The 27,706-nt window shown below is 35.4% G+C and overlaps 1 protein-coding gene across 3 annotated transcripts; it reads left to right on the top strand.

The window, feature by feature from the left end:
- Positions 1–738: 738 nt before the first annotated feature.
- On the top strand, positions 739–21,673 carry LOC127448680 (transmembrane protein adipocyte-associated 1 homolog). Of its 3 annotated transcripts, XR_007898566.1 has the most exons (16): positions 739–902; positions 1,754–1,931; positions 3,362–3,494; positions 3,715–3,801; positions 4,094–4,166; positions 4,764–4,843; positions 4,924–5,034; positions 5,862–5,922; positions 6,033–6,135; positions 9,669–9,749; positions 11,522–11,853; positions 16,392–16,483; positions 16,642–16,690; positions 17,724–17,773; positions 18,039–18,157; positions 18,373–21,673. XR_007898566.1 is itself a non-coding variant. In XM_051711403.1 (11 exons), exons 2-11 carry the CDS (start codon positions 1,768–1,770, stop codon positions 11,754–11,756), a joined length of 1,128 nt encoding a protein of 375 aa, XP_051567363.1. In that variant the 5' UTR covers positions 739–902; positions 1,754–1,767; the 3' UTR covers positions 11,757–13,410. The 3 variants fall into 3 exon arrangements, 1 of the variants encoding a protein (XP_051567363.1); XR_007898567.1 differs by lacking the exons at positions 16,392–16,483; positions 16,642–16,690; positions 17,724–17,773; positions 18,039–18,157; positions 18,373–21,673 and adding an exon at positions 16,336–16,353; XM_051711403.1 differs by lacking the exons at positions 16,392–16,483; positions 16,642–16,690; positions 17,724–17,773; positions 18,039–18,157; positions 18,373–21,673 and having other exon boundaries at positions 11,522–13,410.
- The last annotated feature ends 6,033 nt before the right edge of the window (positions 21,674–27,706 follow it).

Genomic DNA, 27,706 nt, shown 5'->3' with positions numbered 1-27,706 from the left:
AAAAAACATCTGGAGACAGTAAAAAATTATATAAATAAATAAATAAATAAATAATTGTCTCATTAAAAGCTGAAACTCTTTAAAAAGAAATGTTCACATGAATAGTGCACAATAATATTTTAGTAAAACCATTTTATTGAAAAATATGATTATTATTTGAATGTGTTTTGTCCACCAAATCAAGTGGATTAATTCAGATGTATTATTAGGTAGCTATTTTGTTGTCATGTGACAAAAAAAAAAAAAAAAACATAAAACAGAGGACCCCTTTAGACCCTCAAGATTGTTTGTTAAGTTTTTTATTTTTATTTTTTAAATAATTATTTTTACATATCATTAAAACTATATTTTTATAAAAAGGCTAATTTTGTTCAGGTCATATAGTGTAACCATGAGAAAACTTCTTGATATTCTTAAAAAATTCATGATATTTATAAAAAATATTTTTCACCTTGAAAAATATGTTTGAAAACTTTTTTGAAAAAGTTGTGTACACTTCCGTATATTCAAGGTGCAAGGGAATTACATCTTTAAAGTCATTAAATATTTTTTTGTAGAATTTCCGTCGTAGAAAATGTAGATTATGTTTCAACGAAACTGAAACAAATATTTAAGGGTGGCTAGTCTTTTATTTTAAAGTGTCTCAAAGATAGCGGCCATAGTTGGCGCAAGGCTTTTATTTTGAAGTGTAGCATAGATTGCTGCCATATTTGTTACGTTAACGGCATTAACGCTGACTTTTATCTGACAAGCGCATCGCGACTGACGCATCAGTTTCATTCTGTCTGTAAACAACAAACAGCCGACACACGGACTGTAGTTATTATGCCTAAATTAAACTGTATGACTGCATTAATACTGGAGCACATCATCCTCTGATTTCAAATCAGCAGCTGTTAAAGGTGATCCGTGTTTGTGTGTTTTATCAGCTGAAATGCAGGGACGTGTGTGTGTGTGTGTGTGTGTGTGTGTGTGTGTGTGTGTGTGTGTGTGTGTGTGTGTGTGTGTCTGACATGATATAATGTAATATAAACATACTACATATGTGCAACCTAGATAAAGAAAGATTCCCTTTCATTTTAGATTTATAATTTTATTTGGACAGTATGTGTTGAGTTTGTTTACATGGACTCTTTGAGCTCTCTTATGTAACACATTCCAGCAGAGTAACTTTGATACATTGTTAACATTTGATTCCTTAATGTAACATCTGCATTTTTGATTTGTTATTAGCGTCAATAAAAGGATTAGTCATAATATTTTCATTTTTTTTAAAGTTATGCTTTTCCATATCTACTGATTTGTGCACTATATTAAACCCTCTAATGTATGAATTATTAAAGGACAAAGGAAAAAATATTGTAATTTTTCTTTTTTATTTTGTACAAGAATATAATAATTCTCAATCTTTTTTTCAGAGGTAATTGGTGCATCAACACGTTCATTAGCTATTTTGTTATAAAAAAATAATTTAAAAAAACGCCATAACATGTAAAGAGAAAAATTATAAAGTGGAACATAGTTAGTTACTCATGGTGGTTTGTATGTAACATCACACCCTGAGTAATTAAAAATGTTTTAGAAAGATCTGTCCACCATGCATCAGATGGTAAATATATTGCATGATTCTTGTCTAATTAGATAAAGTTCTGTGACTATTTGCATACATTTACAATTTACCTCAAGAAATATGTGCTTATGTAAATATAAGGCATGCACGTGATTGTAAATTGCAGTGGTTTATCTCTTGCAGAGGTTTAGTCCAGCATGTTGGTGACGGTGACAGAGGTGGCACGGTTTTCTCATTATGGCAATACCAGTGTATTTCCCACTGCGGACAACAGATCTGAAATTATTCCAGATCATGAAACCAACATCACTAAACCACACAAATGTCTGCAGATCCTGTACGAGGACATTGGGGACTCTAGGTATGGTCATTTTCACTGTAATAAATGTTCATTATGCCTGTAGGCAAAGTTGCCTTTATGTCCAAAATTCTTTACAGATAGGGTGTATTTAGGATATGTTAGTGAAAATTCAAAGAGGTGTATGTAAAACCAAGTTACAGCAAATTTGCTGAGGAACCGACTGTGGTTGTTGCCATTTTCACTTTAACTGTATAATTGTTTATTTTATTATATATGCATAACCTCTTTCTATTATGGTTTAATGATGTTTCAGCATTGCACAAGTATGCTTGAAACTGAGTTATGGGAAACTGGGAAAGTAGTTTTTGTCTGGGCTCTTTGCCATGTTTGAATTCCTGAATACTGATTGGAATCACATATACTGAACAGTTTTTCCTTAGATACAGATGATCATATTGAAGATCTAACAGTGCACTCTTGTGTCAAACTTGTGAGGACCATGAAATGTGACTTTAGTGGTGTAGGTTATTTAAAAACATGAGCTTTCATTTCTGCTTTCGTTTCTGAATGGGATTGTCCTCTGTATATAATACGGTTACTTCTTATGCTCATTGGACCCTGGAATTCAGTTTCATCCGTTGTTGATGGCATATTTGTTTATGGTGAATTTCTCTGAGAAGATACATGCATGATGCACCAGGGCACAGTTCTAAATTCTGTTATGTTTTAAAGAGGACATCCTGGGCTTTTCAGAGATAATCAAATGTTTGGGAGTGTGGCCATAACAACTTCCTCTCTTTGTTTTTAAAAAATGTCTGACATAACAAATCAGCAAATTGTATGTAAAGAGAAACAATATGAGTATTAGTTTGTAATCTTGAATTTTTATTTGATAGATTTACATCGTAAATAAGCATCTCTGGGGAAACATAGGGAGTTTTCAAAGCAGAGTTTGATTTTCTTTTACGAGAATGATTCTTCAATGTCTTCTGTAGGACACATTAGTAGTTTTCACCTGTTGGGGAGATACTTCAGGTACATAGGTTAAAAAATACAATATTCCTATGAAAAATTACATGTTCCTATGAAATCTGTTATTATTAATAAATGTAAGAATAAATCAAAAATAATTATTAATAAGGTAAAAAATGCAATAAATTAAAAATCAGATATTCCTATGAAACTAATTGAAAGTCATGTGTTTCTTATACACTATAATGTTGTCTACAAAACAACAGCTTGCTGGGTCCCAGGAGGTTATATATGTGGATAAATAGGTACTTTCCATCACAGATGAAAGCTGAAATTCCTGTTTCAGATAAGTGTGTTGTGTGTGTGTTTGCAGGTATTACAGTAATAAACAGTTTCTTTCCATGCTGTTTCTGTTGAACATGGTTAATAAACAGCATGTTGACACACCCTCACTGGAGTAAAGATGCAGTACTCCTGCAGTCCTGATCTGCTTCTGTTTGTATCTGGCTCTCTCTCAGGGTTCGTTTCTGGGATCTGATGCTGCTCATCCCAAATGTGGCTTTCCTAATATTCCTTATGTGGAAGCTTCCTTCTGCTCGTGCGAAGATCCGTCTCACCTCCAGCCCTATATTCGTAGCATTCTATATACTGGTAAGCACCAGAACTTTCCACGGCTGCTGAACTGAAACTGGAATGTTTGGATTTCATGGGGTTTCCCCTCTGAGAGAGAACTGCGCTTTAATAGCTGTCACTTAAATCTGAAAGTGTAACTGATATTTGAACGACACATGTGTGTTGTGTTTTTAAGAGTTATACTTTTAGGTTTACTCATCAGACTGTTATAGTAGACTCTCTCTTTTGTGTTGTTCAGGTGTTTGTAGTGGCGGCTGTCGGCATCACTCGCGCTATAGTGTCCATGACTGTCAGCACATCCAGTGCTGCTACACTTATAGATAAGGTAAAAAATACACACGTAAACATACATGTACTGACTTATCCAAATTGTGACTTCCTATTGAGTTCTGTTTTGGTTTTTTTCTCCTCCAAAAATGGAAATCCTGTAATAATTTATTCACTTTCATGTTGCTCCAAACCCAAATAACTTTCTTTTGTTGAACACAAAAAGAGATGTTTAGCAGAATATTCACTCCGCTCTTTTCCATACAATGAAACTGTACAGTGACCAGGACAAAAAGTGCATAAAAGCATAATAAAAGTACCATTACTAATATTTAGGTTTGTGTTTACAGGTGCTTTGGGAAATCTCAAGGTTCTTTTTATTGGCTATTGAGCTCAGTGTCATCATACTGGGATTGGCTTTCGGTACGTTCTTTTTAGATGTTTATTACTGTTTTATACTCATCTTCATAGGTTTTTTTTTTTTATAACAACACGTTTATATATATTAATTAAGAACGTTCAGTAAAAACATTGTATCTTTTTTCTGTATATTTTTTAAAAGAATTAAAATTCAAAACGAATCGAATCGTGACTAAACTTCAGATGTCACAATGCAAAGAATCATAATCGAATTGAATCGCTGTCAGTGCAAATATTTACACCCCTAAAATGTAGATACATGCAATAAGATGTATGCAACTTCAAGACATCATATTGATTGATGGAATACATGGAATTTGTACATTTTTAAAATTTGACCAAAATAATGACAAACAAAAGATAAAATAAAATGTACATTTTCGAAAACTACCATGTTAGAAGGTCCTAAGTCTGGAAATCTTTATCAATGTCCAGCCCTATTTGTGAGTGCAATCTCTTTAAGGATGATTTTTAAGTGTCCAGTAATCTGAATGATTGTAAAAAAAATCATGAAAAAATCATGGAAATATTATGGAAATGAATTGATCAAAAAGTGCAATGAACCCTTGAGTAACGTGTTTTGTGATGATGTTTGTTCAGGTCATCTGGAGAGTAAGTCCAGTATCAAGCGAGTGTTGGCCATCACTGCAGTTCTGTCTCTAGCGTACTCCATCACACAGGTATGTGCTGTTTTATATGAGATAATATAATCATCCATGATCTGAAGAAATCTTTTATAAGACATATTTTGCTCTCTCAGGGAACTCTGGAGATTCGTTACCCAGATAAACACCTCTCGGCCAAAGACTTCAACATCTACGGACATGGTGGGCGGCACTTCTGGTTGGCCAGTTCCTGCTTCTTTTTCCTGGTACATAATTAATCATCTCTTTCTTTAGACATATTTATTTATTAGCTAAGCTAAGGCAAGCATCACTATTACTACTGCTCATAGTTGAACAGTCTAGTTTGTTTTAGGGGTCGACCGATAGTGAATTTTGCAGAGACCGATAAGGTGGTGGAAAAGGCTGATAACCGATTAATCGGCCGATTGTATTTTTAAAATGTATTTATAGAATTCTACAAATATTTCTTAGTCTTTCCTTACTGTGTCAGACACAGGCACAGAGGCTACAAGAGTCCAAAAAGAAGACAATTGCAGATGCAGCATCATTTTTAACCGCAATAATAAAAAGAAGAAGAAAAAATAATTAAAAATAATAGCCAGAAAAAAATGAAGATTTGGTGCAAAAAGTGCAACTTTTAACTACAAATAAGCCCAAATGACCAGTGATTCTTATTTTTAAATGATGGAGACTTGACTCCTTTACAATACTCAAAAAAGGGTATTTATCAAATTAAGCTTTTGAATAGCATATATAGAGTAATTCACTAGATGAGGTGTTCTGTATATATGTATTTTACCAGATTAAGTTTTTTATTATTATTATTATTATTATTATTATTCACAAAATATGAAGTTGGAGACAGATATTACAAATACCCACAAGGTATCATTGACTGTTTTTATTTCACCTCTAGAGGCCGCTGTTATACTGTAGAAAAAAAAAGCAACTATCTGCATACATTTTTGACAATAACCGATAGTTTCAAAAAGCAACTATCGGCACCGATTAATCGGTTAAACCAATATATCGGTATGCCTTTAAGTTTTGAGCTTATTTTATGTGTTCGTAGGTGTATTTCCTGATAGTCATTCTACCCAAAACTCCAATCAGAGAGAGAATCTCATTACCATGTGAGTAAACGCATCACACTGCCTGTTTGAGTTTGTGATCTGTGTTTGTCATCTTTAATTATTAATTCTTAGATGAATCCGATGAAGTTTTCTTTCTTTTTCTCCCACAGCCAAGAGGAGTTTTTATGTGTACGCTGCGATCCTGTCTGTGTTGAATCTGGTTCAGGGTTTGGGCAGTGCTCTGCTGTGTGCTGACATAATTGAAGGCCTGTGGTAAGAACTAATATTTTCTTTAATTATTTTTAACCAGGTAGTTAAAGGGTCATGAAACCACAAACACATTTTTTGAGATGTTAAAAGATATGTACAGGTTGCACATCATTGATAGCACTCATTATGTTTATTAACAAGGGGAAAGTGGTTATTTTTTCGTTTCTTTGAGCCATTTCGTTCTTCCGGTTTAAAAACAAAAGTTGAAGCTACGTCACAAAAATTAGGTATATGCGTAAACTCAGTTAGTACACATGTATGACAAAAACAGCACTCGCTGAACAGGTTTGAGAGCGGACATTAACACTAAACAATAGATGAGATCGAAAGCACTCATCAGGACGGACCGCAGTCCATAACCTGAACGGTGCAAGCGTTTCTTGGCTACAGACCTGAAGCAACTATGTATGAGGGAAGTTACATTAACACACTTTATGCTTAATTATTGTGGCTATACTTTTGAAAAACAGTGTGTTGTTAATGTTTTGTGTATTGGACCCATTTACTTTCAGTGTATGTGCCTTACTGCACTCTTTTGTCCCATGACTAACATACAGCAAAGTGCCCCAACATTTTTTTTGTTTTCCTCTCAACTCATAATGTGATGTTCAGCCTTTGCTGTATATGTGTTTTGAAAGTAGCTCTTGACCCCCTCCCCTCCCATCCTTTCCCCTTCCCTCCCCCATAACACCCACATTTTTACATTTGTTCATACCCATGAGACTTTTTTTCAGTCTGATTGGTGCTCAACTAGGGGGGTTTCATGACACTTTAAAGCTATTTAGAGTAAACCTGTAGTGTAGAGAGCTATCTGTTAGCATCTGATTTCATCTTAATGGCACTTGCTCAGCAGGTGCTATTGCAATTGGCCAGGAAATGGTTTGCATTACTAATCTGATGAGGCTCAACAAATGTATTCTTTTAATGTCACTATATTAGCAAAGGTACTGTATCATGAAATGTTGCAGTTGTTAATATAGGTACATTTGCATTTGGTACTTGGCAGGTGTTCATTTTGTGCCCCGACAATAATATAGTAATATTTTTGTGATGTACGAGAAAAAAAGTTATTTTGTCCATACACATTTTGTCTTTTTGAAATTACCGCATCACAATATAAGTGTCAATGTCTGTTCTAAAATATAGCGCCAGCATTGTCAAAGGAGAATGCACATGGTCTGTTTTCAAATATTTTGACCTTTGAGTTAATATCATTAAATCATGAAAGCAATCATTAAATTGTGTTTTAATTATAAGTACTATAGTTTAATGTATATGTATGCAGACCAAGAAAAATAACACAAAGATGCAAGAATGCATCATGTTAGAACAGTTCTTAAGTCTACCTCGGACAGATTGATGAACTCAATTGCAAAATAGATTGCAGTGGACTGTAGGCCAATGGTAGGCATATGTTCAACAATATGTAAAAGAACAATAGGACCTGTATTGTCTTTTAAAGTAACTTTTTGTATTGTCTTATCAATTATCTGCCACAATAATGTAACGTCTTTGAATTATCTGAATTATTATATTTATTGTAGACTGTATATTGTGTTTATAATTATTTTGATTGTTATGTATTGATTCAGTATATTATAAAATAATTTAAATTATAATGTATAACAAATACAACAATAATATTATTGAATTACCTTTATTTGGGGGCCTTTCTCAGCAAATAGGGATATTTGCAATTAATTAATCAGAATATCATTAATTTGATTTAAAAATGTAAATCGATTGAAAGCCCTAAAGTATATAAAACACAGTTTAATGATTGGAAATGAAACAAAAAAAAAAGTTTACATTCATTATAAAATTATATTATATATTGTTATTATAAAATATTATTATATAAATATATTTATACCATGGTCTGTTCGAAAACTCGATTCTGATTGGTTGGAATATGTGCGTTAAAACTGTTTAATGCACAGGTAGTTCTAGTCAGTTTTAATCACCGTTCCATATTAATGCGCCTACTCTGCTGTCCTCCGAAATGACTTCTGCCTCTGTTCAAACAAACTCCGGACGTGAGTATAGTCTCAGAGCTGGAATTAACTGTCACATCATAAAACAACATCAAGTCATGTAGTACTGTCTCAAAATCAACTATGAAGCTACAGGAATCACAGAAAGGCCAGCAGTGTTCATCAGCCCCATATTACTCACCCAAAGCACTTGTAAGGAAAGGATGGTTTGACATCCAGCTGTGTTGCACAAAGGGGTAGAGAAGGTATCCAGGACCCATCAAATGCATCTTTCGTTGTCCGGCAAGAGAAGGCAAGACAATTTATATTGTAATATGAAAAACATAATCTAAAATTGTTTCACTATTCAACATGTGATGCTAGAGCTAACAGCTAGAGGGCGCCCCACAATCGCACATCACTGACTGAAGCTCTGAACGGATGGAGACTGTTTCATAACACACAGCCTTTTGCTGTTTTGTAATCGTGCAAGGCCACATTGTGATTTTATTCTTAATTCAGTCAATCAGCAGCATTAATGTATACCATATGGATGTCTCAGAGGTCAAAGTCTGCAGGTTTAGAGTGTTTTGGATGATTTTCTCTTCATCATGAACAGTAAGTGCTAATTTTACAGCTCAGCAACGTCAGCAAACCTGGTTTTTCCTCATTTATATGAAAATGACAAGGAATAGGAACATTATGTGTCTATTATTACTGTATTTCTGGATTGAGTATTTAAATTCACAATTTTTAAAGAGAGTTTGGTTAAAAACGATTATTATCACAATATTTTATCTCTGTGTCTGATGTAGAATGGGCAGAACTCTAGATCTAACAACCTGAAGATAAGTTTAACTGATATTGTTATTAATCCAATCCAAATTTGCACTGTAAAAATAAATGATGGCTGTAACTAATCAATGCTGGCAAGTGACCATGGTATAAGCAGGATAATCCATGGCTAGGTGTGCTTTAAACTATTTGAATTCACTTTGCGTTGGGTATATATCATTTAATGCATACCTAGCTGTGGATTATGCATTATATTTATGCAATATTATGCCCTTATGCTCTGCTTTTTCAGATATCAACATCGGCTAAATGCATATCAGTTTTCTTCACAAGAAACATGCTTTTTTCAAGTATTCTTATGCAGATGGCGCTTAGCCAACGCATGGTCTGGTTGAGCTTGCTTAACGTGCCTTCTTTTGTTACTGTGCCAGTAACAAACCTCAAGGGGGCGATAGAATTACCTTCAAAAGTTTGTACCATTGAACTGGATGTGCTATTATTCAGGTATTTGCTATTAAAATATTGACCATAACTTTCTTGCTCAGCAATATTCTTTTCAAACTGTTGCTCCGCCATGACAGTAGTTGAGCTAAACAAGAAAACTCACCGTAGAAGTGGACATTTCACACTAATTTTGCTATAGCACCCCCTATGGCAATGTTGAGAATGTAACGCATACTTGCAATGGGTTATGAATTGTGCTCTGACATATTACTTATATACTTTTTTGATTATGACTCTTGTGTATGTGTTATTCTGTGTTTTCAGCTGTGTGGACGTGACCACATTCCTGTACTTCTCAGTCTTTGCTCCTCTGATCTATGTGACGTTCCTCAAAGGATTCTTTGGGTATGTAGATGCATCTGTGATTCAGACGTCCTCAGTGTCAGTTCATTCTGTTTGTCCTCTTGTTGCAGGACAGGATATTACAAACATGTTCGCCCATACAACCCCATTTTACGAATGTTAATTGGTAATTAATACATTTAAAATTAATGATTAGATTTCAATATAATCAAAAATACAGTGAGCAGTATTGGGTGTAATGCATTTCTAAGTAATTAAGTACAGTAATTAAATTACTTTTTCATTGAAAAAAGTAAAGTATGGATTACTCTTTATTTTTCAGTAATTTAATTACAGTACTTCTGATGTAATTGTGGTAAATACTGTATAGACTCTAGAACAATTCTATATAAAACAATAGTGAATTTAAAATTGAAATTTAAAGTCTAATGTTAAAATGCATGTTTTCTAATTTAATGCAGCCCCCTGAAATTCTTTGGTCAGTTCATGAATAATTTATTTGATTTTATAAGATTTATTTGAAAGAATTAAAAGAACAGTTTCATGTCTATCCTTGTATTTTTCATCTGGTTGAGGTTGATCGGGGTTTTAGAAAGTAATTAGTAATAAGTAATGCAAGTACTTTTCAGAAAGAATAACTAGTACAGTAATCTAATTACACTGTAGAATATGTAATTAGTAGTTAGTAAAACTACTTTAAAACTACTGTAAAACATTACGTTATTGGGGGCCTGGGTAGCTCAGTGAGTATCGACGCTGACTGCCACCTCTGGAGTCGCAAGTTTGAATCCAGGGTGTGCTGAGTGACTCCAGCCAGGTCTCCTAAGCAACCAAATTGGCCCAGTTGCTAGGGAGGGTAGAGTCACATGGGGTAACCTCCTCGTGCTCGCAATTAGTGGTTCTTACTCTCAGTGGGGCGTGTGGTAAGTTGTGCGTGGATCACGGAGAGTAGCATGAGCCTCCACATGCGGAGTCTCCGCGGTGTCATGCACAACGAATCACGTGATAAGACGTGCTGATTGACGGTAACTGAGACTTGTCCTCCACCACCCGGATTGAGGTGAGTAACCGTGCCACCATGAGGATCTACTAAGTAGTGGGAATTGGGCATTCCAAATTGGGAGAAACAGTGATAAAAAAATAAATAAACAAATAACATTACTTTATTGATTACATTTCAAGTTGTGTAATTTGCAATAGAGTTCGACCGATAACTAAGGTGGTAAAATATAACTGATAAATCATCCGATGGTTTTTAAAATAGTTGAAAAATTACTTTTCTTCTCATGCCTTTTGCTTCGATTTAGAACACTTGATTAAAAATAACAAAAAATGCATTGAAGTGAGAATAAAAATATGGATGAACATTGTCTAGACAACAATTATTTTTATTTCACCTCTAGAAGCCGCTGTTATGCTGTAGAACCAAGCCACTTTAACGGTAGACTTCTCCATCTGCGGCCACATTGGAACATGGAGGAATAAAAATATATATTAAATAAAAACAATCAGCAACTGTCGGCATAGATTTTTGCCAATAACAGATAGTTCCAAAAAGCAACCATCGGCACTGATTAATCGTTAAAAGCGATATATCGGTCTGCTTCTAATTGTAATTAGTACTGGATTACATTTCAGAAGTAATCTACCCAGCTCTGATTAGAAACATAAATTGAGTCAAGTGCATCCAAACTATTGAGGTAGTGTATGTTAAGAAGTTATTATTATAAAGGCTTTTCAAGTTTTTTTCTAGTGTTTTCTTTCTGTAACAATTTAAGCTTTTTTCCCCCCACATATTCCTTGTTTCTCCTCAGTTCTGAGCCAAAGATCCTCTTCTCCTACAAGTCGCAGATTGATGAACCAGATGACTCTGACGTTCACCTGCCCAACACCTCATCCTCCGGTCTGGGCAGGAAGGAGCTCAATCAAGGCTCGTACTCCAGCACGCAGATCGACGGTTCTGGAGCGTATCTGGATGATGTGGTGTCTGGACCATACGGCGCAGGAAACAGCATCAACAGTGACCGATGGAGAGCTCTCAATGCCTGAGACACACAGAGAGAACATTTTAAAAATGATCTCCACACAGGAAGAGTTTGACATGCCGTGGATTTGAATTCACTTTGACATCTACTGCCTCAAAAAGGTTCTTCATAGTGCTCTGTTATTTAAAAGTTATTATGATTTCTATTCAATGAATTCAACATTCCTCTCATAACACCAGTGCTCTTAATTTTAAAATTGTGTACATTGCTTGGAGTTGTTCAACAGCTCTGTTTGAAGCAAATTATTGGACTTTGTGAAGTGCATAACCTAAATATATCTGCTGAAAACATAGTTTCTGAGATGTGCTACTGATTCCAGCATAAGTCTGCTTAATTTTTGATGTTCCTTTTCTATTATTGGGGTTGTTGTGCACTGAGAAGCATTAATTTGGACCATCAGACTTCTTTTTACAGCAAACCTGTCTTTTTTTTTTGGTGCATGCAACATGCCCTAACTCTTTCAAATGGTTCATCTGGACTGGCCAAAGTCTGTAAAATCATGTATTTCATGATGCTAGATCTTAGTTAGATTTGAAAGTATTTCCTTTGGATTTTTATTTATTTTAGTGTTATGTTGAATTTAGTTTTAGTCTGTTGTTAGAATTCGGTCAGTTACAGCTCAGTTGGAGTCTCTTTATATTGCGATCTTTCCATTTGACAATGAAAATGGAACTGACTCCAACCTGGCTTGTCATAACAACAGTTACCATTCCATGTAAAAAGTACATTTAAAGGAGCTCAGTGCATGAATATGAACCATACTGAGATAAAACACTTAATTTGCTTTATTTTATTTTTGTTTAATTCCCTGTGTATACACCGATCAGCCACAACATTAAAACCACCTGCCTAATACTGTGTACGTCCCCCTCGTGGCACCAAAACAGCACCATCCCGCATCTCAGAATAGCATTCTGAGATGCTATTCTTATCACCACAGTTGTACAGAGCGGTTATCTGAGTCGCCATAGAATTTGTCAATTCGAACCAATCTGGCCATTCTCGGTTGATCTCTCTCATCAAGGCATTTCCATCCACAGAACTGCACTTACTGGATGTTTTTTGTTTTTGGCACCATTCAGAGTAAATTCTAGAGACTGTTGTCTGGCACCAACAATCATGCCATGGTCCAGATCACTGTGATCACATTTTTTCCCAATTCTGATGGTTGATGTGAACATTAACTAAAGCTCCTGACCCGTATCTGCATGATTTTATGCACTGCTGCCACATGATTAGCTGATTAGATAATCGCATGGATGATTGTTGGTGCCAGATGGGCTGGTTTGAGTATTTCTGTAACTGCTGATCTCCTGGGATTTTCACACACAACAGTCTCTAGAATTTACTCCGAATGGTGCCAAAAACAAAAAACAACCAGTAAGTGGCAGTTCTATGGATGGAAACGCACTGTTGATTTGAGAGGTCAACAGAGAATGGCCACACTGGGTCGAATTGACAAAGTCTACGGTAACTCGGATAATTGCTCTGTACAATTGTGGTGAGAAGAATAGGGCTGGCGCTGTTTTGGCGGCACGAGGGGGACCTACACAATATTAGGCAGGTGGTTTTAATGTTGTGGCTGGTATACAGTATATATGAATGACAACATTGTGACAGATTGTTTGTGTCAATTAAATTTGGGCAGAGTAAAATGTTTTTTTTCTGTTTTATCATTTCTCTTCACTTTTTTTCCAAATCAGTTTAAGCATAAAGAGAAAGTGTTTTATGATTTAAAATGTATTTTTATAGTTTCAAATGCTTTAGGTGATTTCTGTCAGGTGAATCCAATCATATTAGGTGCACTCAAATACCACAAATTAGCTGTAGTGGTCTAAAATTCAGTTTATATTGCTTTAAGTAATATTGTTTGTAATTAATGCTTTGATGGTGCTGTTTTGGTGCCACGAGGGGCACGTACACAGTATTATGCAGGTGGTTTTAATGTTGTGGCTGATCGGTGTATACACAGGGAATTAAACAAAAATAAAATAAAGCAATTAATGCTTTGCTCAGGCTCTACCCTGCCTGTTTATAAATATATCTCAAAGATATTTTGATATTATGATTTTTCTTCCCTGAAATAATTGGATATTTCTTTTGTAATCAGTATTGATGCCATCAGTTTGATATCAGACTGTATACCAAGAATGTGCTACCATCGAAATGCAGTAAATACAATTCAATTCACCAGAAATATTTCAATGCCACAGTATAAAAATTGTAGTTGTATGTCTGGTGCACTTTGACAACTGGGGACATTTATTTTGATGGATGCTTATCTGTACCATGTAGAAGTGACTTTCTCATGCAGGAACTCACAGACGTGTGACGTCATCATCCGATGTGAATATATTTGTTATATTTTTGGATTATATTATCTAGGAACGCTCAACAGTTTGGTTTGAATTTTGTCAATCCAGATGTGAAGAATAAAATCAGTAAACAGTAAAAGCAGAGACATATGGTCATAGTTATGCTTGCTAAAGTATACAAAAGCCTGCTTAATATCATGTGATGTGGGATGTGAAACAATTAATATTACATCTTAGTTTTCATTGAACACAATTTTTATTTTATTGCGGAGTATTAAATAATACAAACAGACGTAGTTTTGGTGTGAAAGGTGAATAAGAAAGAAAATAAAGATATATACTGGTGGCCAAAAGTTTGGAATAATGTACAGATTTTGCTGTTTCGGAAGGAAATTGGTACTTCACCAAAGTGGCATTCAGCTGATCACAAAGTATAGTCAGGACATTACTGATGTAAGAAACAGCACCATCACTATTTGAAAAAAGTAATTTTTGATCAAATCTAGACAGGCCACATTTCCTTGAGTAATCATGCTAAATTGTTAATTTGGTACTAGAAAATCACTTGCCATTATATCAAACACAGCTGAAAGCTATTTGGTTCATTAGATGAAGCTTAACATTGTCTTTGTGTTTGTTTTTGAGTTGCCACAGTATGCAATAGACTGGCATGTCTTCAGGTCAATATTAGGTCAAAAATGGCAAAAAAAAAAAGAAACCGCTTTCTCTAGATACTCATCAGTCAATCATTGTTTTGAGGAATGAAGGTTATACAGTGCTTGAAATTGCCAAAAAAACTGAAGATTTCAAACAAAGGGGTACACTACAGTCTTCAAAGACAAAGGACAACTGGCTCTAACAAGGACAGAAAGAGATGTGGAAGGCCAGATGTACAACTAAACAAGAAGATAAGTACATCAGTCTCTAGTTTGAGAAATAGACGCCTCACATGTCCTTCATTGAATTCTTCCCGCTCAACACCAGTTTCATGTACAACAGTAAAGAGAAGACTCGGGTGCAGGCCTTATGGGAAGAATTGCAAAGAAAAAGCCACTTTTGAAACAGAAAAACAAAAAATGTTAGAGTGGGCAAAGAAACATTGGACAACAGGTAATTGGAAAAGAGTGTTATGGATCTTAACCCCATTGAGCATTTGTGGGATCAGCTAGACTGTAAAGTGTGTGTGAGAAGTGCCCGACAAGACAGCCACATCTATGGCAAGTGCTACAGTAAGTGTGGGGTGAAATGTTACCTGAGTATCTGGACAAACTGACAGATTGAATGCCAAGGATCTGCAAAGCTGTCATTGCAGCTTGTGGAGGATTTTTTGATGAGAACTCTTTGAAGTAGTTTAAGAAGTTCTGAACAGAACACAGTGACCCTGAACAGAATCAGGGCGAATCTAGTTCTGTTATTTTATTGTTTTGTTTTTAAATTTATATCAGTAGTCATGGGCGGAAGTGAAAGCAAGAACAGATAAGTGTCATATGGACTGGATGAAGAGGATAATGTCACTGTTCTACATGGAGATAAAGTGACACCACCACAGTATTATCATATTACACATGATGACGTCATTATGTCCAGCAGTGTATTGCTCTTCATGGAGTAACATGATTTAGTTGGGATGTTTTGTAGTAGTATTAATAAACGGAATATGTCCTCTTGAACTTCAGTGGCATTAAGAAAATGAAAGTTACAGTTGATCTGTGATTGTAATCACTGAATGCATTTATTATGATTACGAATTGTGTTCACTTTGAAGCATTGTGCTGGTTTGTAATGTATATGTTCATATTTTTGGCTGATGGGCTCTAATGTGGAGTTAAAAATATAAACTTGTAAGTTTATCTGCTCTCACTCAATATCAGAGAGAGAGAGAGAGAGAATAGAGAGATCAGACTGTTCTGTGATCGGTGACAGTTGTGTATTTGACTTTAGGTGGAAAGTCAGGATAAAAGCACAACAGACTGACTGTGTGTGGTAGTACAATAACAAATATCTTTTTTTTTTTTTTTATAACAATGTCAACAATACTATTTAGATTTGAAGAGGATATGCATTTGTTGTTACTAATTGAGTTAATTGTGATGATTCAAGATTCATTTTTTTCAACAATTGCTGAACACACTGTACATACATATATTCTAAAAATTGAAAATTTATAGAAAATTAGTGCAAAAAAATGCAAATTGTGATTGCTGAACTGTGATTTAACAAGTCGGGTCAGTATGAGCTGCTAAGTAATACTGTGTTACTTGATTCCAGACTGCACAGAAGGGTTCATATATTTTTTATTGATGGACGTCTATCTCTGCTGTTAGTTGTCAGTTGATGTTCTTCAATGGATGCAGCAGCCTGGACCATCTCCAGAGAAACCAGCATCGCTTAAATTAGAGTCCAAAACCAGACCCAGGTACAGTCCAACTCTGCTGCTCTCTAATTCTATTCTCATAGGAGGCTTTTCTGAGTTTTTACAGTCACTGGAACGGGCCAGTTATTTAAAAGCTGATATATGGGAGCTATGAATGAATACATTGTGGTTTAAGGAATTTGCAATATTTATGATTTTAGGAACTCCAAGACCATCTGCTGCTGAAATGTAAGAAGAACTTAGAAGACGGTTAGTATGTTCTACTGTATAAATGAATATATGGATGTTTCTTTAACTTCATGGGCAATTTCATGTACCAGAGTTTGATTTATTGAAACGAACAGATTTAAACTTTTTTTCTTTTTGTTATATGAAAGTCTCATTAAAACTGAATTGGAAACTTTTTACCAGGCCTTTATCATTTATTTTTTGCTACTTTTAAAATGCCTTTTATTTATAGATTTGACGATTTTAGCCTTGTCCCAGACTTTCAATATTAAACCATGAAAATTCATTATAAAAATAGTAATACAAATTATTACATGTTTGATATAGGGCTGTGATTTGATTAAAATTTTTAACTAATTAATCACACGGTGTTCTGTGAATAATCGCGATTAATCATGGTACATTAAAACAAACATTAAAGAATAATAATAAATATATTTTCTTTATACTTTGACTCAAACTTGCAAGAAATTGGTTAGTCTTCATTTATTTAAATATGTACATGTTAAAATGTAATTTTTTTTTTTTTTTGTGGATAGAGTTAAGACACATTTTTACAGGTATAAATCTTTGATACAAGTATATGTCTACATGCCATAGAATCAGTAATTAAAAGTTGGGCAAAATCTTCTGGCATTTTTCAGTTTTTAAAAAGTTAAACAAACTATTAAATGCAGAAATTAACACATTAAATTTCAAGGCCCTGACAGTCTAAGAGTGACAAAGACAAAGAGTGAAATAAACAAAGCATTTCAATATTTGTGTGATTCTATAATTTTTATTATTATTATTTAAAACTGTCCCACAGTTTTGCTGTCATTTCCACCACACCAAACAATTTTGCTCCTAAATTTTTTTTTAAGTTAGTGTACTTGTAACCAAGTGGACAAAAGTGTCAGTAAGGAGCATGTTTGAGATGAAATGAGACAAAACAAGGGAAATATCACTTGTGAGCAGAAGATTTTTATTGGCCATCATTTTCAATCAAGATGTAATTTTGGCAAATTAAATGAACTAGAGAGTGTGAAAACTTTTTTTTTTTTTTACCTTCTAGAAATCCACAGAGCTAAAAGAGCCTGAAATTGAAGAATCAGCCACATATAGGTATTTGATTTAGCAAATCTTGAAAAATATTTACTACAACTCCAGAAATTATCATTATAATCTTGGTTAATGGATTATCTCTGAGAAGAGCATATTGACATCGTCAATTCAAGAAATCCAATCCAGAAACATGGGTTTTGAACACAGTTTCATGTTAATTTAATGGCCTTTAATTGTCATTAGAATGGCAGCAGTGATATGATCAGGGTCTCATGTCATGTCTGATGGTCTCTAAAGTGGATGTGCATGTGTGTTTTGGCTGTAGATTAGAGTGTAAACAGCATCTGGTCCAGGAGATGATCTGAATCCAGTAGTGCTCGGAGAGAGAGAAACAAAACACACCAAGAACTTGAGACCTACACTCTCAAACTGCTTATATACTAAGTATATATCTGAATATTTTGCAATATAATTAAAATATATTGGTACTTATAATGAAAATTTTTTTTATGTATTTTTACAATGTTTTTATGATTACATCATTCTCAGTGCTTTATGGAATTGCAGTTCATTCCCTCATTGTACCTTTGGATTTTTATCTAATTTTCAAATACTTTTTTGCTTCAAATCGAAGTTTGTAATGTTGTGATTCACTTCAGAGCTGGTTGGTTTGGTTCATGGCGTACAACTCTTTTAAGGTAATAATTCTGCTGCATTCATTTACCATTGACATCTGTTTGTGGATTTTTATAACGATTTCCCCCCCACCCAACCTTCTCACTGTGCAAGTTATTTGATTTTTAATTTTGAATGAAAAAGTCTGAACAGTTTCTGTTAATCATTTAATGCTATTCATCTGTTACGGGGCTCTTCAGTGGGTGCATCGGCCATAAAAAAAAAAAAAAAGAAAAATGAAAAATTTCAGATTTTAAATCATCAGGCAATTGCTTTTGATTTTAGTGCGGCATTCGACATCATAGATCATGACATTCTCTTGAATAGGCTAGAGAATTATGTTGGAATTTGTGAACTTGCATTAGCATGGTTTAGGTCCTATTTAGCAGACTGCTACTACTTTGTGTAACTGAGAAATTGTCAAATCAAACAAAAGTTAAGTATGGAGTGCCACAGGGATCAGTTTTAGGGCCTCTGCTTTTCTCCTTATATATGCTTTCCATGGGAGATATTATCAGGAATCGTGGAATAAGTTTCCACTGTTATGCCGATGATACCCAACTTTATATTTCTTCTAAATCTGACAAACTTTCACAATTCTCCAGATTAGCAGTGTATATAAATGAAATCAAAGATCGGATGGCCAGAAATGTCCTTCTAATCAATTCCGTCAAAACAGAGGTACTAATTATTGGACCAAAAATCTAAAAAAATAAGCAGCTGAAATATAATTTGACTCTCGATGGATGTACTGTTACATCGTCTTCTACACTGAAGAACTTAGGAGTTATTTGATACCAAACTGTCCTTTGAAAATCAAATTACCAGTTTTTTGCATTCTTCCACCTCAGAAATATTGCCAAGTTACAACACATGCTCTCGTTTGCTGATGCCGAAAAACTAATTCATGCGTTAATGACCTCAAGACTAGATTATTGTAATGCATTACTGGGAGGATGTCCTGCAAGTTCAATAAATAAACTTCAATTGGTTCAAAATGCAGCTGCCAGAGTGCTGACTAGAACCAAGAAATGTGATCATATTAGCCCCATTTTATCATCATTACATTGGCTACCTGTTAAATTTCGTATCAATTTTAAAATCTTGTTAACTACGTACAAAGCTTTGAATGGTCTAGCTCCGCAGTACTTAAGTGACCTTCTACCATGCTATATTCCATCACGTTCATTATGCAAAATTCTGGCCTGTTACTAGTTCCTAGAATATCAAAATCCACAAAAGGAGGTAGATAATTTTCCTATTTGGCTCCTAAACTATGGAATAGTCTCCCGAACACTGTTCGGGTTGCAGACACACTCACTCAGTTTAAGTCTAGACTAAAGACTCATCTATTTAGCCAGGCATACACATTTATCCATCAACTCACAATTAGGCTGCTTTAGTTAGGTCTGCCAGAACCAGAAACATTTATCATGCTCTGTAACGCTTTATAATTTAATGGCATCTACACTAATATTATTCCATTTGTTTCCCTGTCTCAACCTTGGGATTCATATCCTGAGGTTACCAGAGCTGGCCAGATCCAGCTCCGTTCCTGCTTGATGTCGGACTCCACTGCTATGTGTTTCTGAGTGATAATGACTAAATGCAGCTGGTGCCAGCCAGACGTCACTTCAGTCTATTACGATGGACTTCAGGGGATGATCTGATGCCAACTCCAACCATAAGACATGGGATACTTCATATGCCATTGCCTGAACCTTGGACTTATGATAGACCTCACCGAAATGACCTGCTGGTTGAACTGCGATGCACCTCACTGATCTCTGCCTGCATCACCTTAGTCTAATGATGGACTACACTCTTAAAATGGAATGCATAGACTTTAAATTATTTTCCAACAAAAGCCTTCATCGGCCAACTAACAAAGGACAATGCATCTATGTGAACTTCTGCAGTTAATCCAGGCTGAACTTCAAAGGCATTAGACATTAATCTTATTGTTCATACAAAATCTTTGTATAAGGGGCCTGGGTAGCTCAGAGTATTGACGCTGACTACCACCCCTGGAGTCACGAGTTCCAATCCAAGGTGTGCTGAATGATTCTAGCCAGGTCTCCTATGCAACCAAATTGGCCTGGTTGCTAGGGAGGGTAGAGTCACATGGGGTAACCTCCTCGTGGTCACTATAATGTGTGGTTCTCGCTCTTGGTGGGGCATGTGGTGAGTTGTGCGTGGATGCCGTGGAGAATAGCGTGGGCCTCCACCCACGCTACGTCTCCGCGGTAACGTGCTCAACAAGCCACATGATAAAATGCGTGGATTGACGTTCACAGATGTGGAGGCAACTGAGATTCGTCCTCCGCCACCCAGAATGTGGTGAGTTACTATGCCACCACGAGGCCTTAGAGCACATTGGGAATTGGGCATTCCAAACTGAAAAAAAGAAAAGGAAAAAAAAAAAATAAATAAATAAATAAATAAATAAAATAAAAAAATATATATATATATATATAGTATAAACACTGGCCCTTAACACTTACTTAGTTTACTAATTTTAAACCATGACCTGCACTGCACATAAATAATATTGACATTATAGTCATGCTGGTTAGCCAGAGGGGAATTGGCCCCCAGAGTGAGCCTGGTTTCTCCCAAGATTATTTTTCTCCATTAACCAACATCTTATGGAGTTTTGTGTTCCTTGCCACAGTCGCCTTCGGCTTGCTCACTGGGGTTCTAAATACAATTATTATTTAATCATTTATTTTTATAGACAATTTACAATCATATTTAATCAAACTACACAATGATGACTCGAAAACTTTATAGATATTACGATTTTCTGTTAATTCATGATTTTCTGTAAAGCTGCTTTGAAATGATGCATGTTGTGAAAAGCGCAATACAAATAAAAATGACTTGACAAAACGTAAACTGTCAGGAGCACTTGCACACATTGGATGAGCCAGTAAGAACACTGTAAAGGTGTTTACATGCAATGCCAAATTTGGGGTAATGGACAAAAATCAACTTGTGCCGATCGTTTTTTGCTTAAACCATTTATAACCTTATACCCTGATTAAGACAAACAGTTTAAGACGTTTACATGATCAGTACAAGATCACGCATGTAAACACATTTGATGAACTATAGAAGTACTTCTGGCCAAATCATCCAAGCAATAAAACTAAATTTTTTATGACTGTCTACGCCTTGTTTTATATGGAAATTACAGCAAAACAGCATATAATTAATTCAAACAAAAACTTCAACACTTTATGTACAAGTTGAACATAGGCCCATTATTTACTTATTCTCTCCCATACACAAAGGATGTCCCTATGTTCTCCATTTAAAATATATAACTGAACAGATAAACGTCGCTAACACAGAAGAGGACAGTGTTCATATATGTTAACTGTTAACACTGTTATTGTTAACATGTCGCCAGTAAAAAGCTCAAATGGAATTCAATTATTCCAGGACAGACGCCAAAAAACCAGGACGAACCCAGAAAATCCTGGTCGGGTGGCAACGTGCATGAAAAATTCAGCATAAGCTGGTAGCTGTGTTTTGGAACAGCTGGTTTCTAGCTGGTCATGAGCTGGTCTTTAGCTGGTCCAAGCTGGGAGACCAGCTTAGACCAGCAACCAGCTTGTCATACCAGCTCAAGGTGGTCAAGCTGGTTTTTGGAACATGTTCCAAAACACAGCTACCAGCTTGAGCTGGATTTTCCAGCACCTAGGGTAATATTAGTGTAATAGAATCAGACACAGATGAAAATGAAACATTCGTCTTTGTGTCATAATCTGTACAGTTGTCTTTACTGTCTTTTCGATTTTCATTTCTGAAGTCACACAAACGTGAATGAGGAAAATTATAACATATTTTTCAAATCAAGCTAGAACTGGTACGGCACGTGCCATCAAAAATTGCGTTTTTTTTTAAACCCACTAGATGGCAGCAGTAGCATTTGATATTGGTATGTTGTATTTTAAGTCGCTGGTCCACAATTAATTACACAAGATAAAAGTCTGGTGATATCGAGAAGCTTTTATCTTGTAAATTTCAGATCTTAAAGTCTGATCTCTCTCTTTCTGAATCTCTTCAGTGCTGGTTAATTATCCTAATGGAAAATCCAGCTTAAGCTGGTAGCTGTGTTTTGGAACATGATAGCTGATTTCTAACTGGTCATAAACTGTTCCAAGCTGGGACACCAGCTTAAACCAGCAACCAACTTGTCATACCAGCTCAGTGTGGTCAAGCTGTTTTTTTTTTTATACATGGTAGCTGGCTCCTGACCCGTATCTGCATAATTTTATGCACTGCAGCCACACAGTTTGCGGATTAGATAATCACATGGATGATTGTTGGTGCCAGATGGGCTGGTCTGAGCATTTCTGTAACTGCTGATCTCCTGGGATTTTCACACACAACAGTCTCTAGACTTTACTCCGAATGGTGCCAAAAACAAAAAACATCCAGTGAGGGGCAGTTCTGCAGATAGAAATTCCTTAGAGAGGTCAACAGAGAATGGCCAGACTGGTTTGAACCGACAAAGTCTACGGTAACTCAAATAACCACTCTGTACAATTGTGGTGAGAAGAATATCATCTCAGAATGCTATTCGGAGATGCGGGTTGGCACAGTTTTGGCACGAGGGGGTACCTACACAATATTAGGCAGGTGGTTTTAATGTTGTGGCTGATCGGTGTATATCAGTGGCACTAAGTCATAATTTACGCACTACTAAATATTTGAGCGTTTCACCGTTAAGCTGAGAACGTAACCCTACATATAAACTAAATATTTACGGAACAGATGGAACAAAAAAGCAATCTGATAATTTATGACATAAATGAGCTCATGTTTTCCATGACAGGCTTCAATCCTTTCGACATACAGTATGATGTGACATTTACAAGAGTGAGAAAAATAAACTTTTAAGAGGCTCTTCAGCATGAAACTGTTCTAAAGGTGCAGTTTTCAGGGTGTGTCACCCGGTGTCAAGTTTCAATACATTCAAAATATATAGGCTATATAGGATATTAAATTTAATAAATGTCTGTTTTTCCAGCCGGTTGTATTTATCACACCTTATTTAATTTATATGCAGTTCCTATATATTATTTACGCATGGCAAACATACTATTTATCAAATCTACTTTTATTATGCATCACATTTTAATGGGGATATAATTTATTACAGCTGACAGTTATGTGAGCAAACAAGGTTTGAACATAAACAAATTTGAAGGCCGTTTATTGGATCAATACAGGTAAACGTCATATTATGCGACTACGCATTACTTTACGGAGAGCTTACGACCTACTAGTTAAGTCTTGCCTTAAGAACAGGTGGTGCAACCAAATTAAGCACTGACTTGGTTACAAACTAACTAGTAGTTACTAAGCCCCTTGTGTGAACTTTACAACCCAACTTACGTGAGACCTTACGCACAGCTGGTGCAACCCTACCAAGGTGCTAGTGGGCGGGGTCCGTTGGCCACACAAACTCCCCTCTAGTGATGGGAAGATCGAATCATTTTACTGACTTGAATCTTTGAGTGTCGTTCAGCAAAATGAACAAATCTTTATTCAAGTCATTTTGTTCATTTGAGCTGAATTAAATTAAAATATTACATTTTCAATAGCCAAATCCCCCCCAACACGTCTACTTACGCAAACTTTGTTTTTAGTGCCAAAAAGGAAAAACTGATAATGCAGCCAAGGACAAATTGATTAGTTCACGTCTTCTTGTCCGAGTCCTTCTTTCTTTTGTCACGTGACATATGTGCATTCTGTCTACGGCTGTCACGTGACAAAAAAACGAACGACTCAGACCAGAAGACTCGAGAGGTGAACCTATATCTGTTTCCTGTGTGAGCAATGCCTAGCGTATACGGCTCTCACGTGACAAAAGAACGAACGACTCAGACGAAAAGACTTAAGAGGTGAACTAATCATTTCTGTTTCCTGTAAAGCGCCTATGCAGTTTTCACATAATTAACGAACGGAGGTTGCGCAATGCACATGCGTGGCCAACACAAACTGAACGAATCACTCGTTCTTCTGTGTCACATAAAAGATTCGTTCAAAATGAACAAATCGTTCATGAATGACCCATCACTACTCCCCTCATAGATTCCGTGGGGCGGAGGCTCTTCTTAAGCAGCCTGGTTTCACTGGGCTTCAGTGCTGGAGGGGAATAGCGGCCTGGCATTCTGCCCATCGGCTGCAACGCATGCTCCAATCCCCAGCGTCACATCTAATTAATGTGATGGGTCCGAAGTAAGGGTCCGGCGACGCATCTAATTAGCGCTAGACCCTCCCTGCTCCGTTCCGTTCCTGGATCTACAAAGACACCAGCAGGTAGAGACCGATTTCTGGTTTTAAAGGCAGCAGTGTGATGAGGCGCTTCATTAAGTTCAGGTGAACTCCATCACCGCCAAACGGGAAAAGTCACTGCGCCCCTCCTCTCTCTCCTCTGCCCACTCCAGTTGTGAGCCTGGCTGAAGAACGGCCCTCTGAAGAGGCGGGGCAGCGATGATCCACGGGAGGGGCGTGTAATTTTGTCACACAAACCCAAACCAGAGTGTGTAAGGAATATAAATTTAAAAAGGTTAAAATTTAGGTTTTCATTCTATATATATATATCTATATATATTTCTTTGTTTTATGTCATGATGCATAAAAATAAAATAGAATAAACAGAATATAATATTTATTCTATATCAAAACAAATCTTATTTTTTTTATTAATTTTCCTTTCACACAGTTTTAAATATGAACTTTAAATATCAATGACTATAAATAGTAACTCTATTGCTATTAATTCTCACATTCTGTATATTCAATGGTTTAAATATAATCAATTAAAAGCTGTTTGGACACATCAGATGGCCTTTAGCAGTTGAGAGAAAACCCTATGAAAGAACACAGATTGATCTGAAATGTTTGAAATGTGTTACATACAGAAACACCAGTCAGACTGCTCACAGCTGTAGTTTTGATCATTGATAATGCATTTAATTTTTTTATCCTGAATTAACTTTATTCATATTAAAGGGATAGTTCACCCAAAAATGAAACTTCTCTCATCTTTCACCCACCCTAATACCATCCTAGATATGACTTTCTTTCTTTTGCAGAACACAAGTCAAAAAGATTTTTAGGAGACTATTTCAGCTCTGTAGGTCCATACAATGCAAGTGAATGGTGACAAAAACTTTGAAGCTCTAAAAAGCACATAAATGCAGCAAAAAAGTTATCCATACAACTCCAGTGGTTTAATACATGTCTTCAGAAGTAATATAATAGGTATGGGTGAGAAACAGATCAACATTTATGTCTTTTTTTCTTTTTTTCTTTTTTGTGTTGCTATAAATCTCCACATTCACTTTCACATTATTATTCTTTTGTTTTTGGTGATTCATATTCTTTTTGCATATTGCCACCTACTGGGCAGGGAGGAGAATTTATAATAAAAAAGGACCTAAATATTGATCACTTCTGAAGACATGGATTAAACCACTGGAGTCTTATGGATTACTTTTATGCTGCCTTTATGTGCTTTTTGGAGCCTCAAAGTTCTGATCACCATTCACATTGTTTGGAACTACAGAGCTGAAATATTCTTCTAAAAACTTCATTTGTGTTCTGCAAAAAGAAAGTCATACACATCTGGGATGGCATGAGGGTGAGTAAATATTGAGAGAATTTAAATATTTGGGTGAACTATCCCTTTAACCTTGTTTAGATTGAACTAATTTAAAATGAAGCTGCTCATTATTGCAAAATATACCCCGACAGATCAGTACCCCGAAACAAAGCACATTGTGTACATTATCCCTTACATCTAAATGTGGACACACCATAGACTTCTATTGTTTTTTACATAAAGCTAATTATAATGACTAGAGAGTTATCCAATTCCCAAACCCTACCCCTGATACTTGAATTACCTAAGAAAATCTTTAAGAAAACTTAAAAATAAATGTATTTATTTATTTATAAATTATTTACATCTTACAGACAGAAATATTCTATTAACCTCTTTAGATACATTCATTTCATGTAGTTTATCACACACATGCATTTGTGCATTTTTACACACCCCTAGTAACCCACACACACTCTGGTGTAATTCCCTGCTTATACAAACACACACTTCTCCATTTCTAAAATAATTTTTTGTTGTGTCTCTCGCTCTATTGAGGTGAGCCCTTTAATCGGCTCTGCTCTGACATGAATGCATTGTGCTGCAGCAGTATGTGTGTGATCTTTAAATGATGGCTCAAGGTTTTTAAGATTCAGCCTACACACCCTAATCAGCAACGCTTTCCCTCAACTCTCAGAGAAAAATCCTGGGCAAAACACAAACGCATCACACACACTGATCACGATCCACTGGCTATTTTCTTGTTCTGGTCTTCATACTTCACACTGTACATGTAATATTAATTTCCCATATTTATGTCTGAATAACATTATCAGGGCCGCCAAAATATAAGGCTGGACCCCTGAAGAATTAAAGTGAATGTACCGGTAATATGTATAATTATTTATTTATTTATTTTCTTAAAATTAATTAATTTATTTATTTATTTATTATCACATGGTTGTTTTCTAATCAGAAAAGTGTAAAGTTTACTGAATAAATGTACTTTGATGGAGGAAAAAATTGTCTTTTAGCAAACAAAAAGGAATTACGATTTCTTGTTTTATGCCTCCATGAAAGTCATGAATTGGACTGATGCATTTGTCAGAAAGCAAGATTATTGTAAATAAACATTTAGACATTACAAATGGAAGAGCTGCAGGAAATAACAAATAAAACATTTCACAGAGGATTTAATTGCCGTGTGTATTATATAAGAAGGCAGTTCAATGGATGAATGCAGCTTCACTTCTACCGGTCGATTTTGATTTGAAAAAAAATGTAATTCATTTATTCAAACCAAACATTTTTTAACCAAACATATTTCTAAATTCAAATTACACTTCAAATGAAATGAAAATAAAATAAAAAAACAAAGTGCTTGAAATAAATCATAGCAAATCTAAACATTTTACCATCTCCAACTTCTTCCACCGGCACCCTTTGCAGTGTCTTAAAAATCACTGAATTTTTTTTCCGTAATTTTAACAGTAAAAGACTGTAAAAATGCTACAGTAAAAAAACTTTAATTGGTTAACGGGTAGTTACCTTAAATTGTATGGTAATTTTTTTTATATATATTTAAAAAGACAGTACATGTAGTTTTACAGTAAAATGTTGTAAAAATATATATTTGTTTTAATGTTAAAAATATGATTTCTGTATAATTAACAGTAAAAATGTATATTATGTTT

The sequence above is a fragment of the Myxocyprinus asiaticus genome, chromosome 12 (genome assembly GCF_019703515.2).
Source record: "Myxocyprinus asiaticus isolate MX2 ecotype Aquarium Trade chromosome 12, UBuf_Myxa_2, whole genome shotgun sequence".
NCBI lineage: Eukaryota > Metazoa > Chordata > Actinopteri > Cypriniformes > Catostomidae > Myxocyprinus > Myxocyprinus asiaticus.
The sequence above is the reverse complement of the archived record's forward strand: the minus strand, read 5'-3'. Positions and strand labels throughout refer to the sequence as shown.

Bases quoted from the DNA above. Each gene is read 5' to 3' on its own strand.
- LOC127448680 (XM_051711403.1), top strand. From the start codon at position 1,768: ATGTTGGTGACGGTGACAGAGGTGGCACGGTTTTCTCATTATGGCAAT. The intron at 5,923-6,032 runs GTGAGTAAACGC...TTTCTCCCACAG, and splicing joins AGAGAGAATCTCATTACCAT to CCAAGAGGAGTTTTTATGTG. The intron at 9,750-11,521 runs GTATGTAGATGC...GTTTCTCCTCAG, and splicing joins TTCCTCAAAGGATTCTTTGG to TTCTGAGCCAAAGATCCTCT.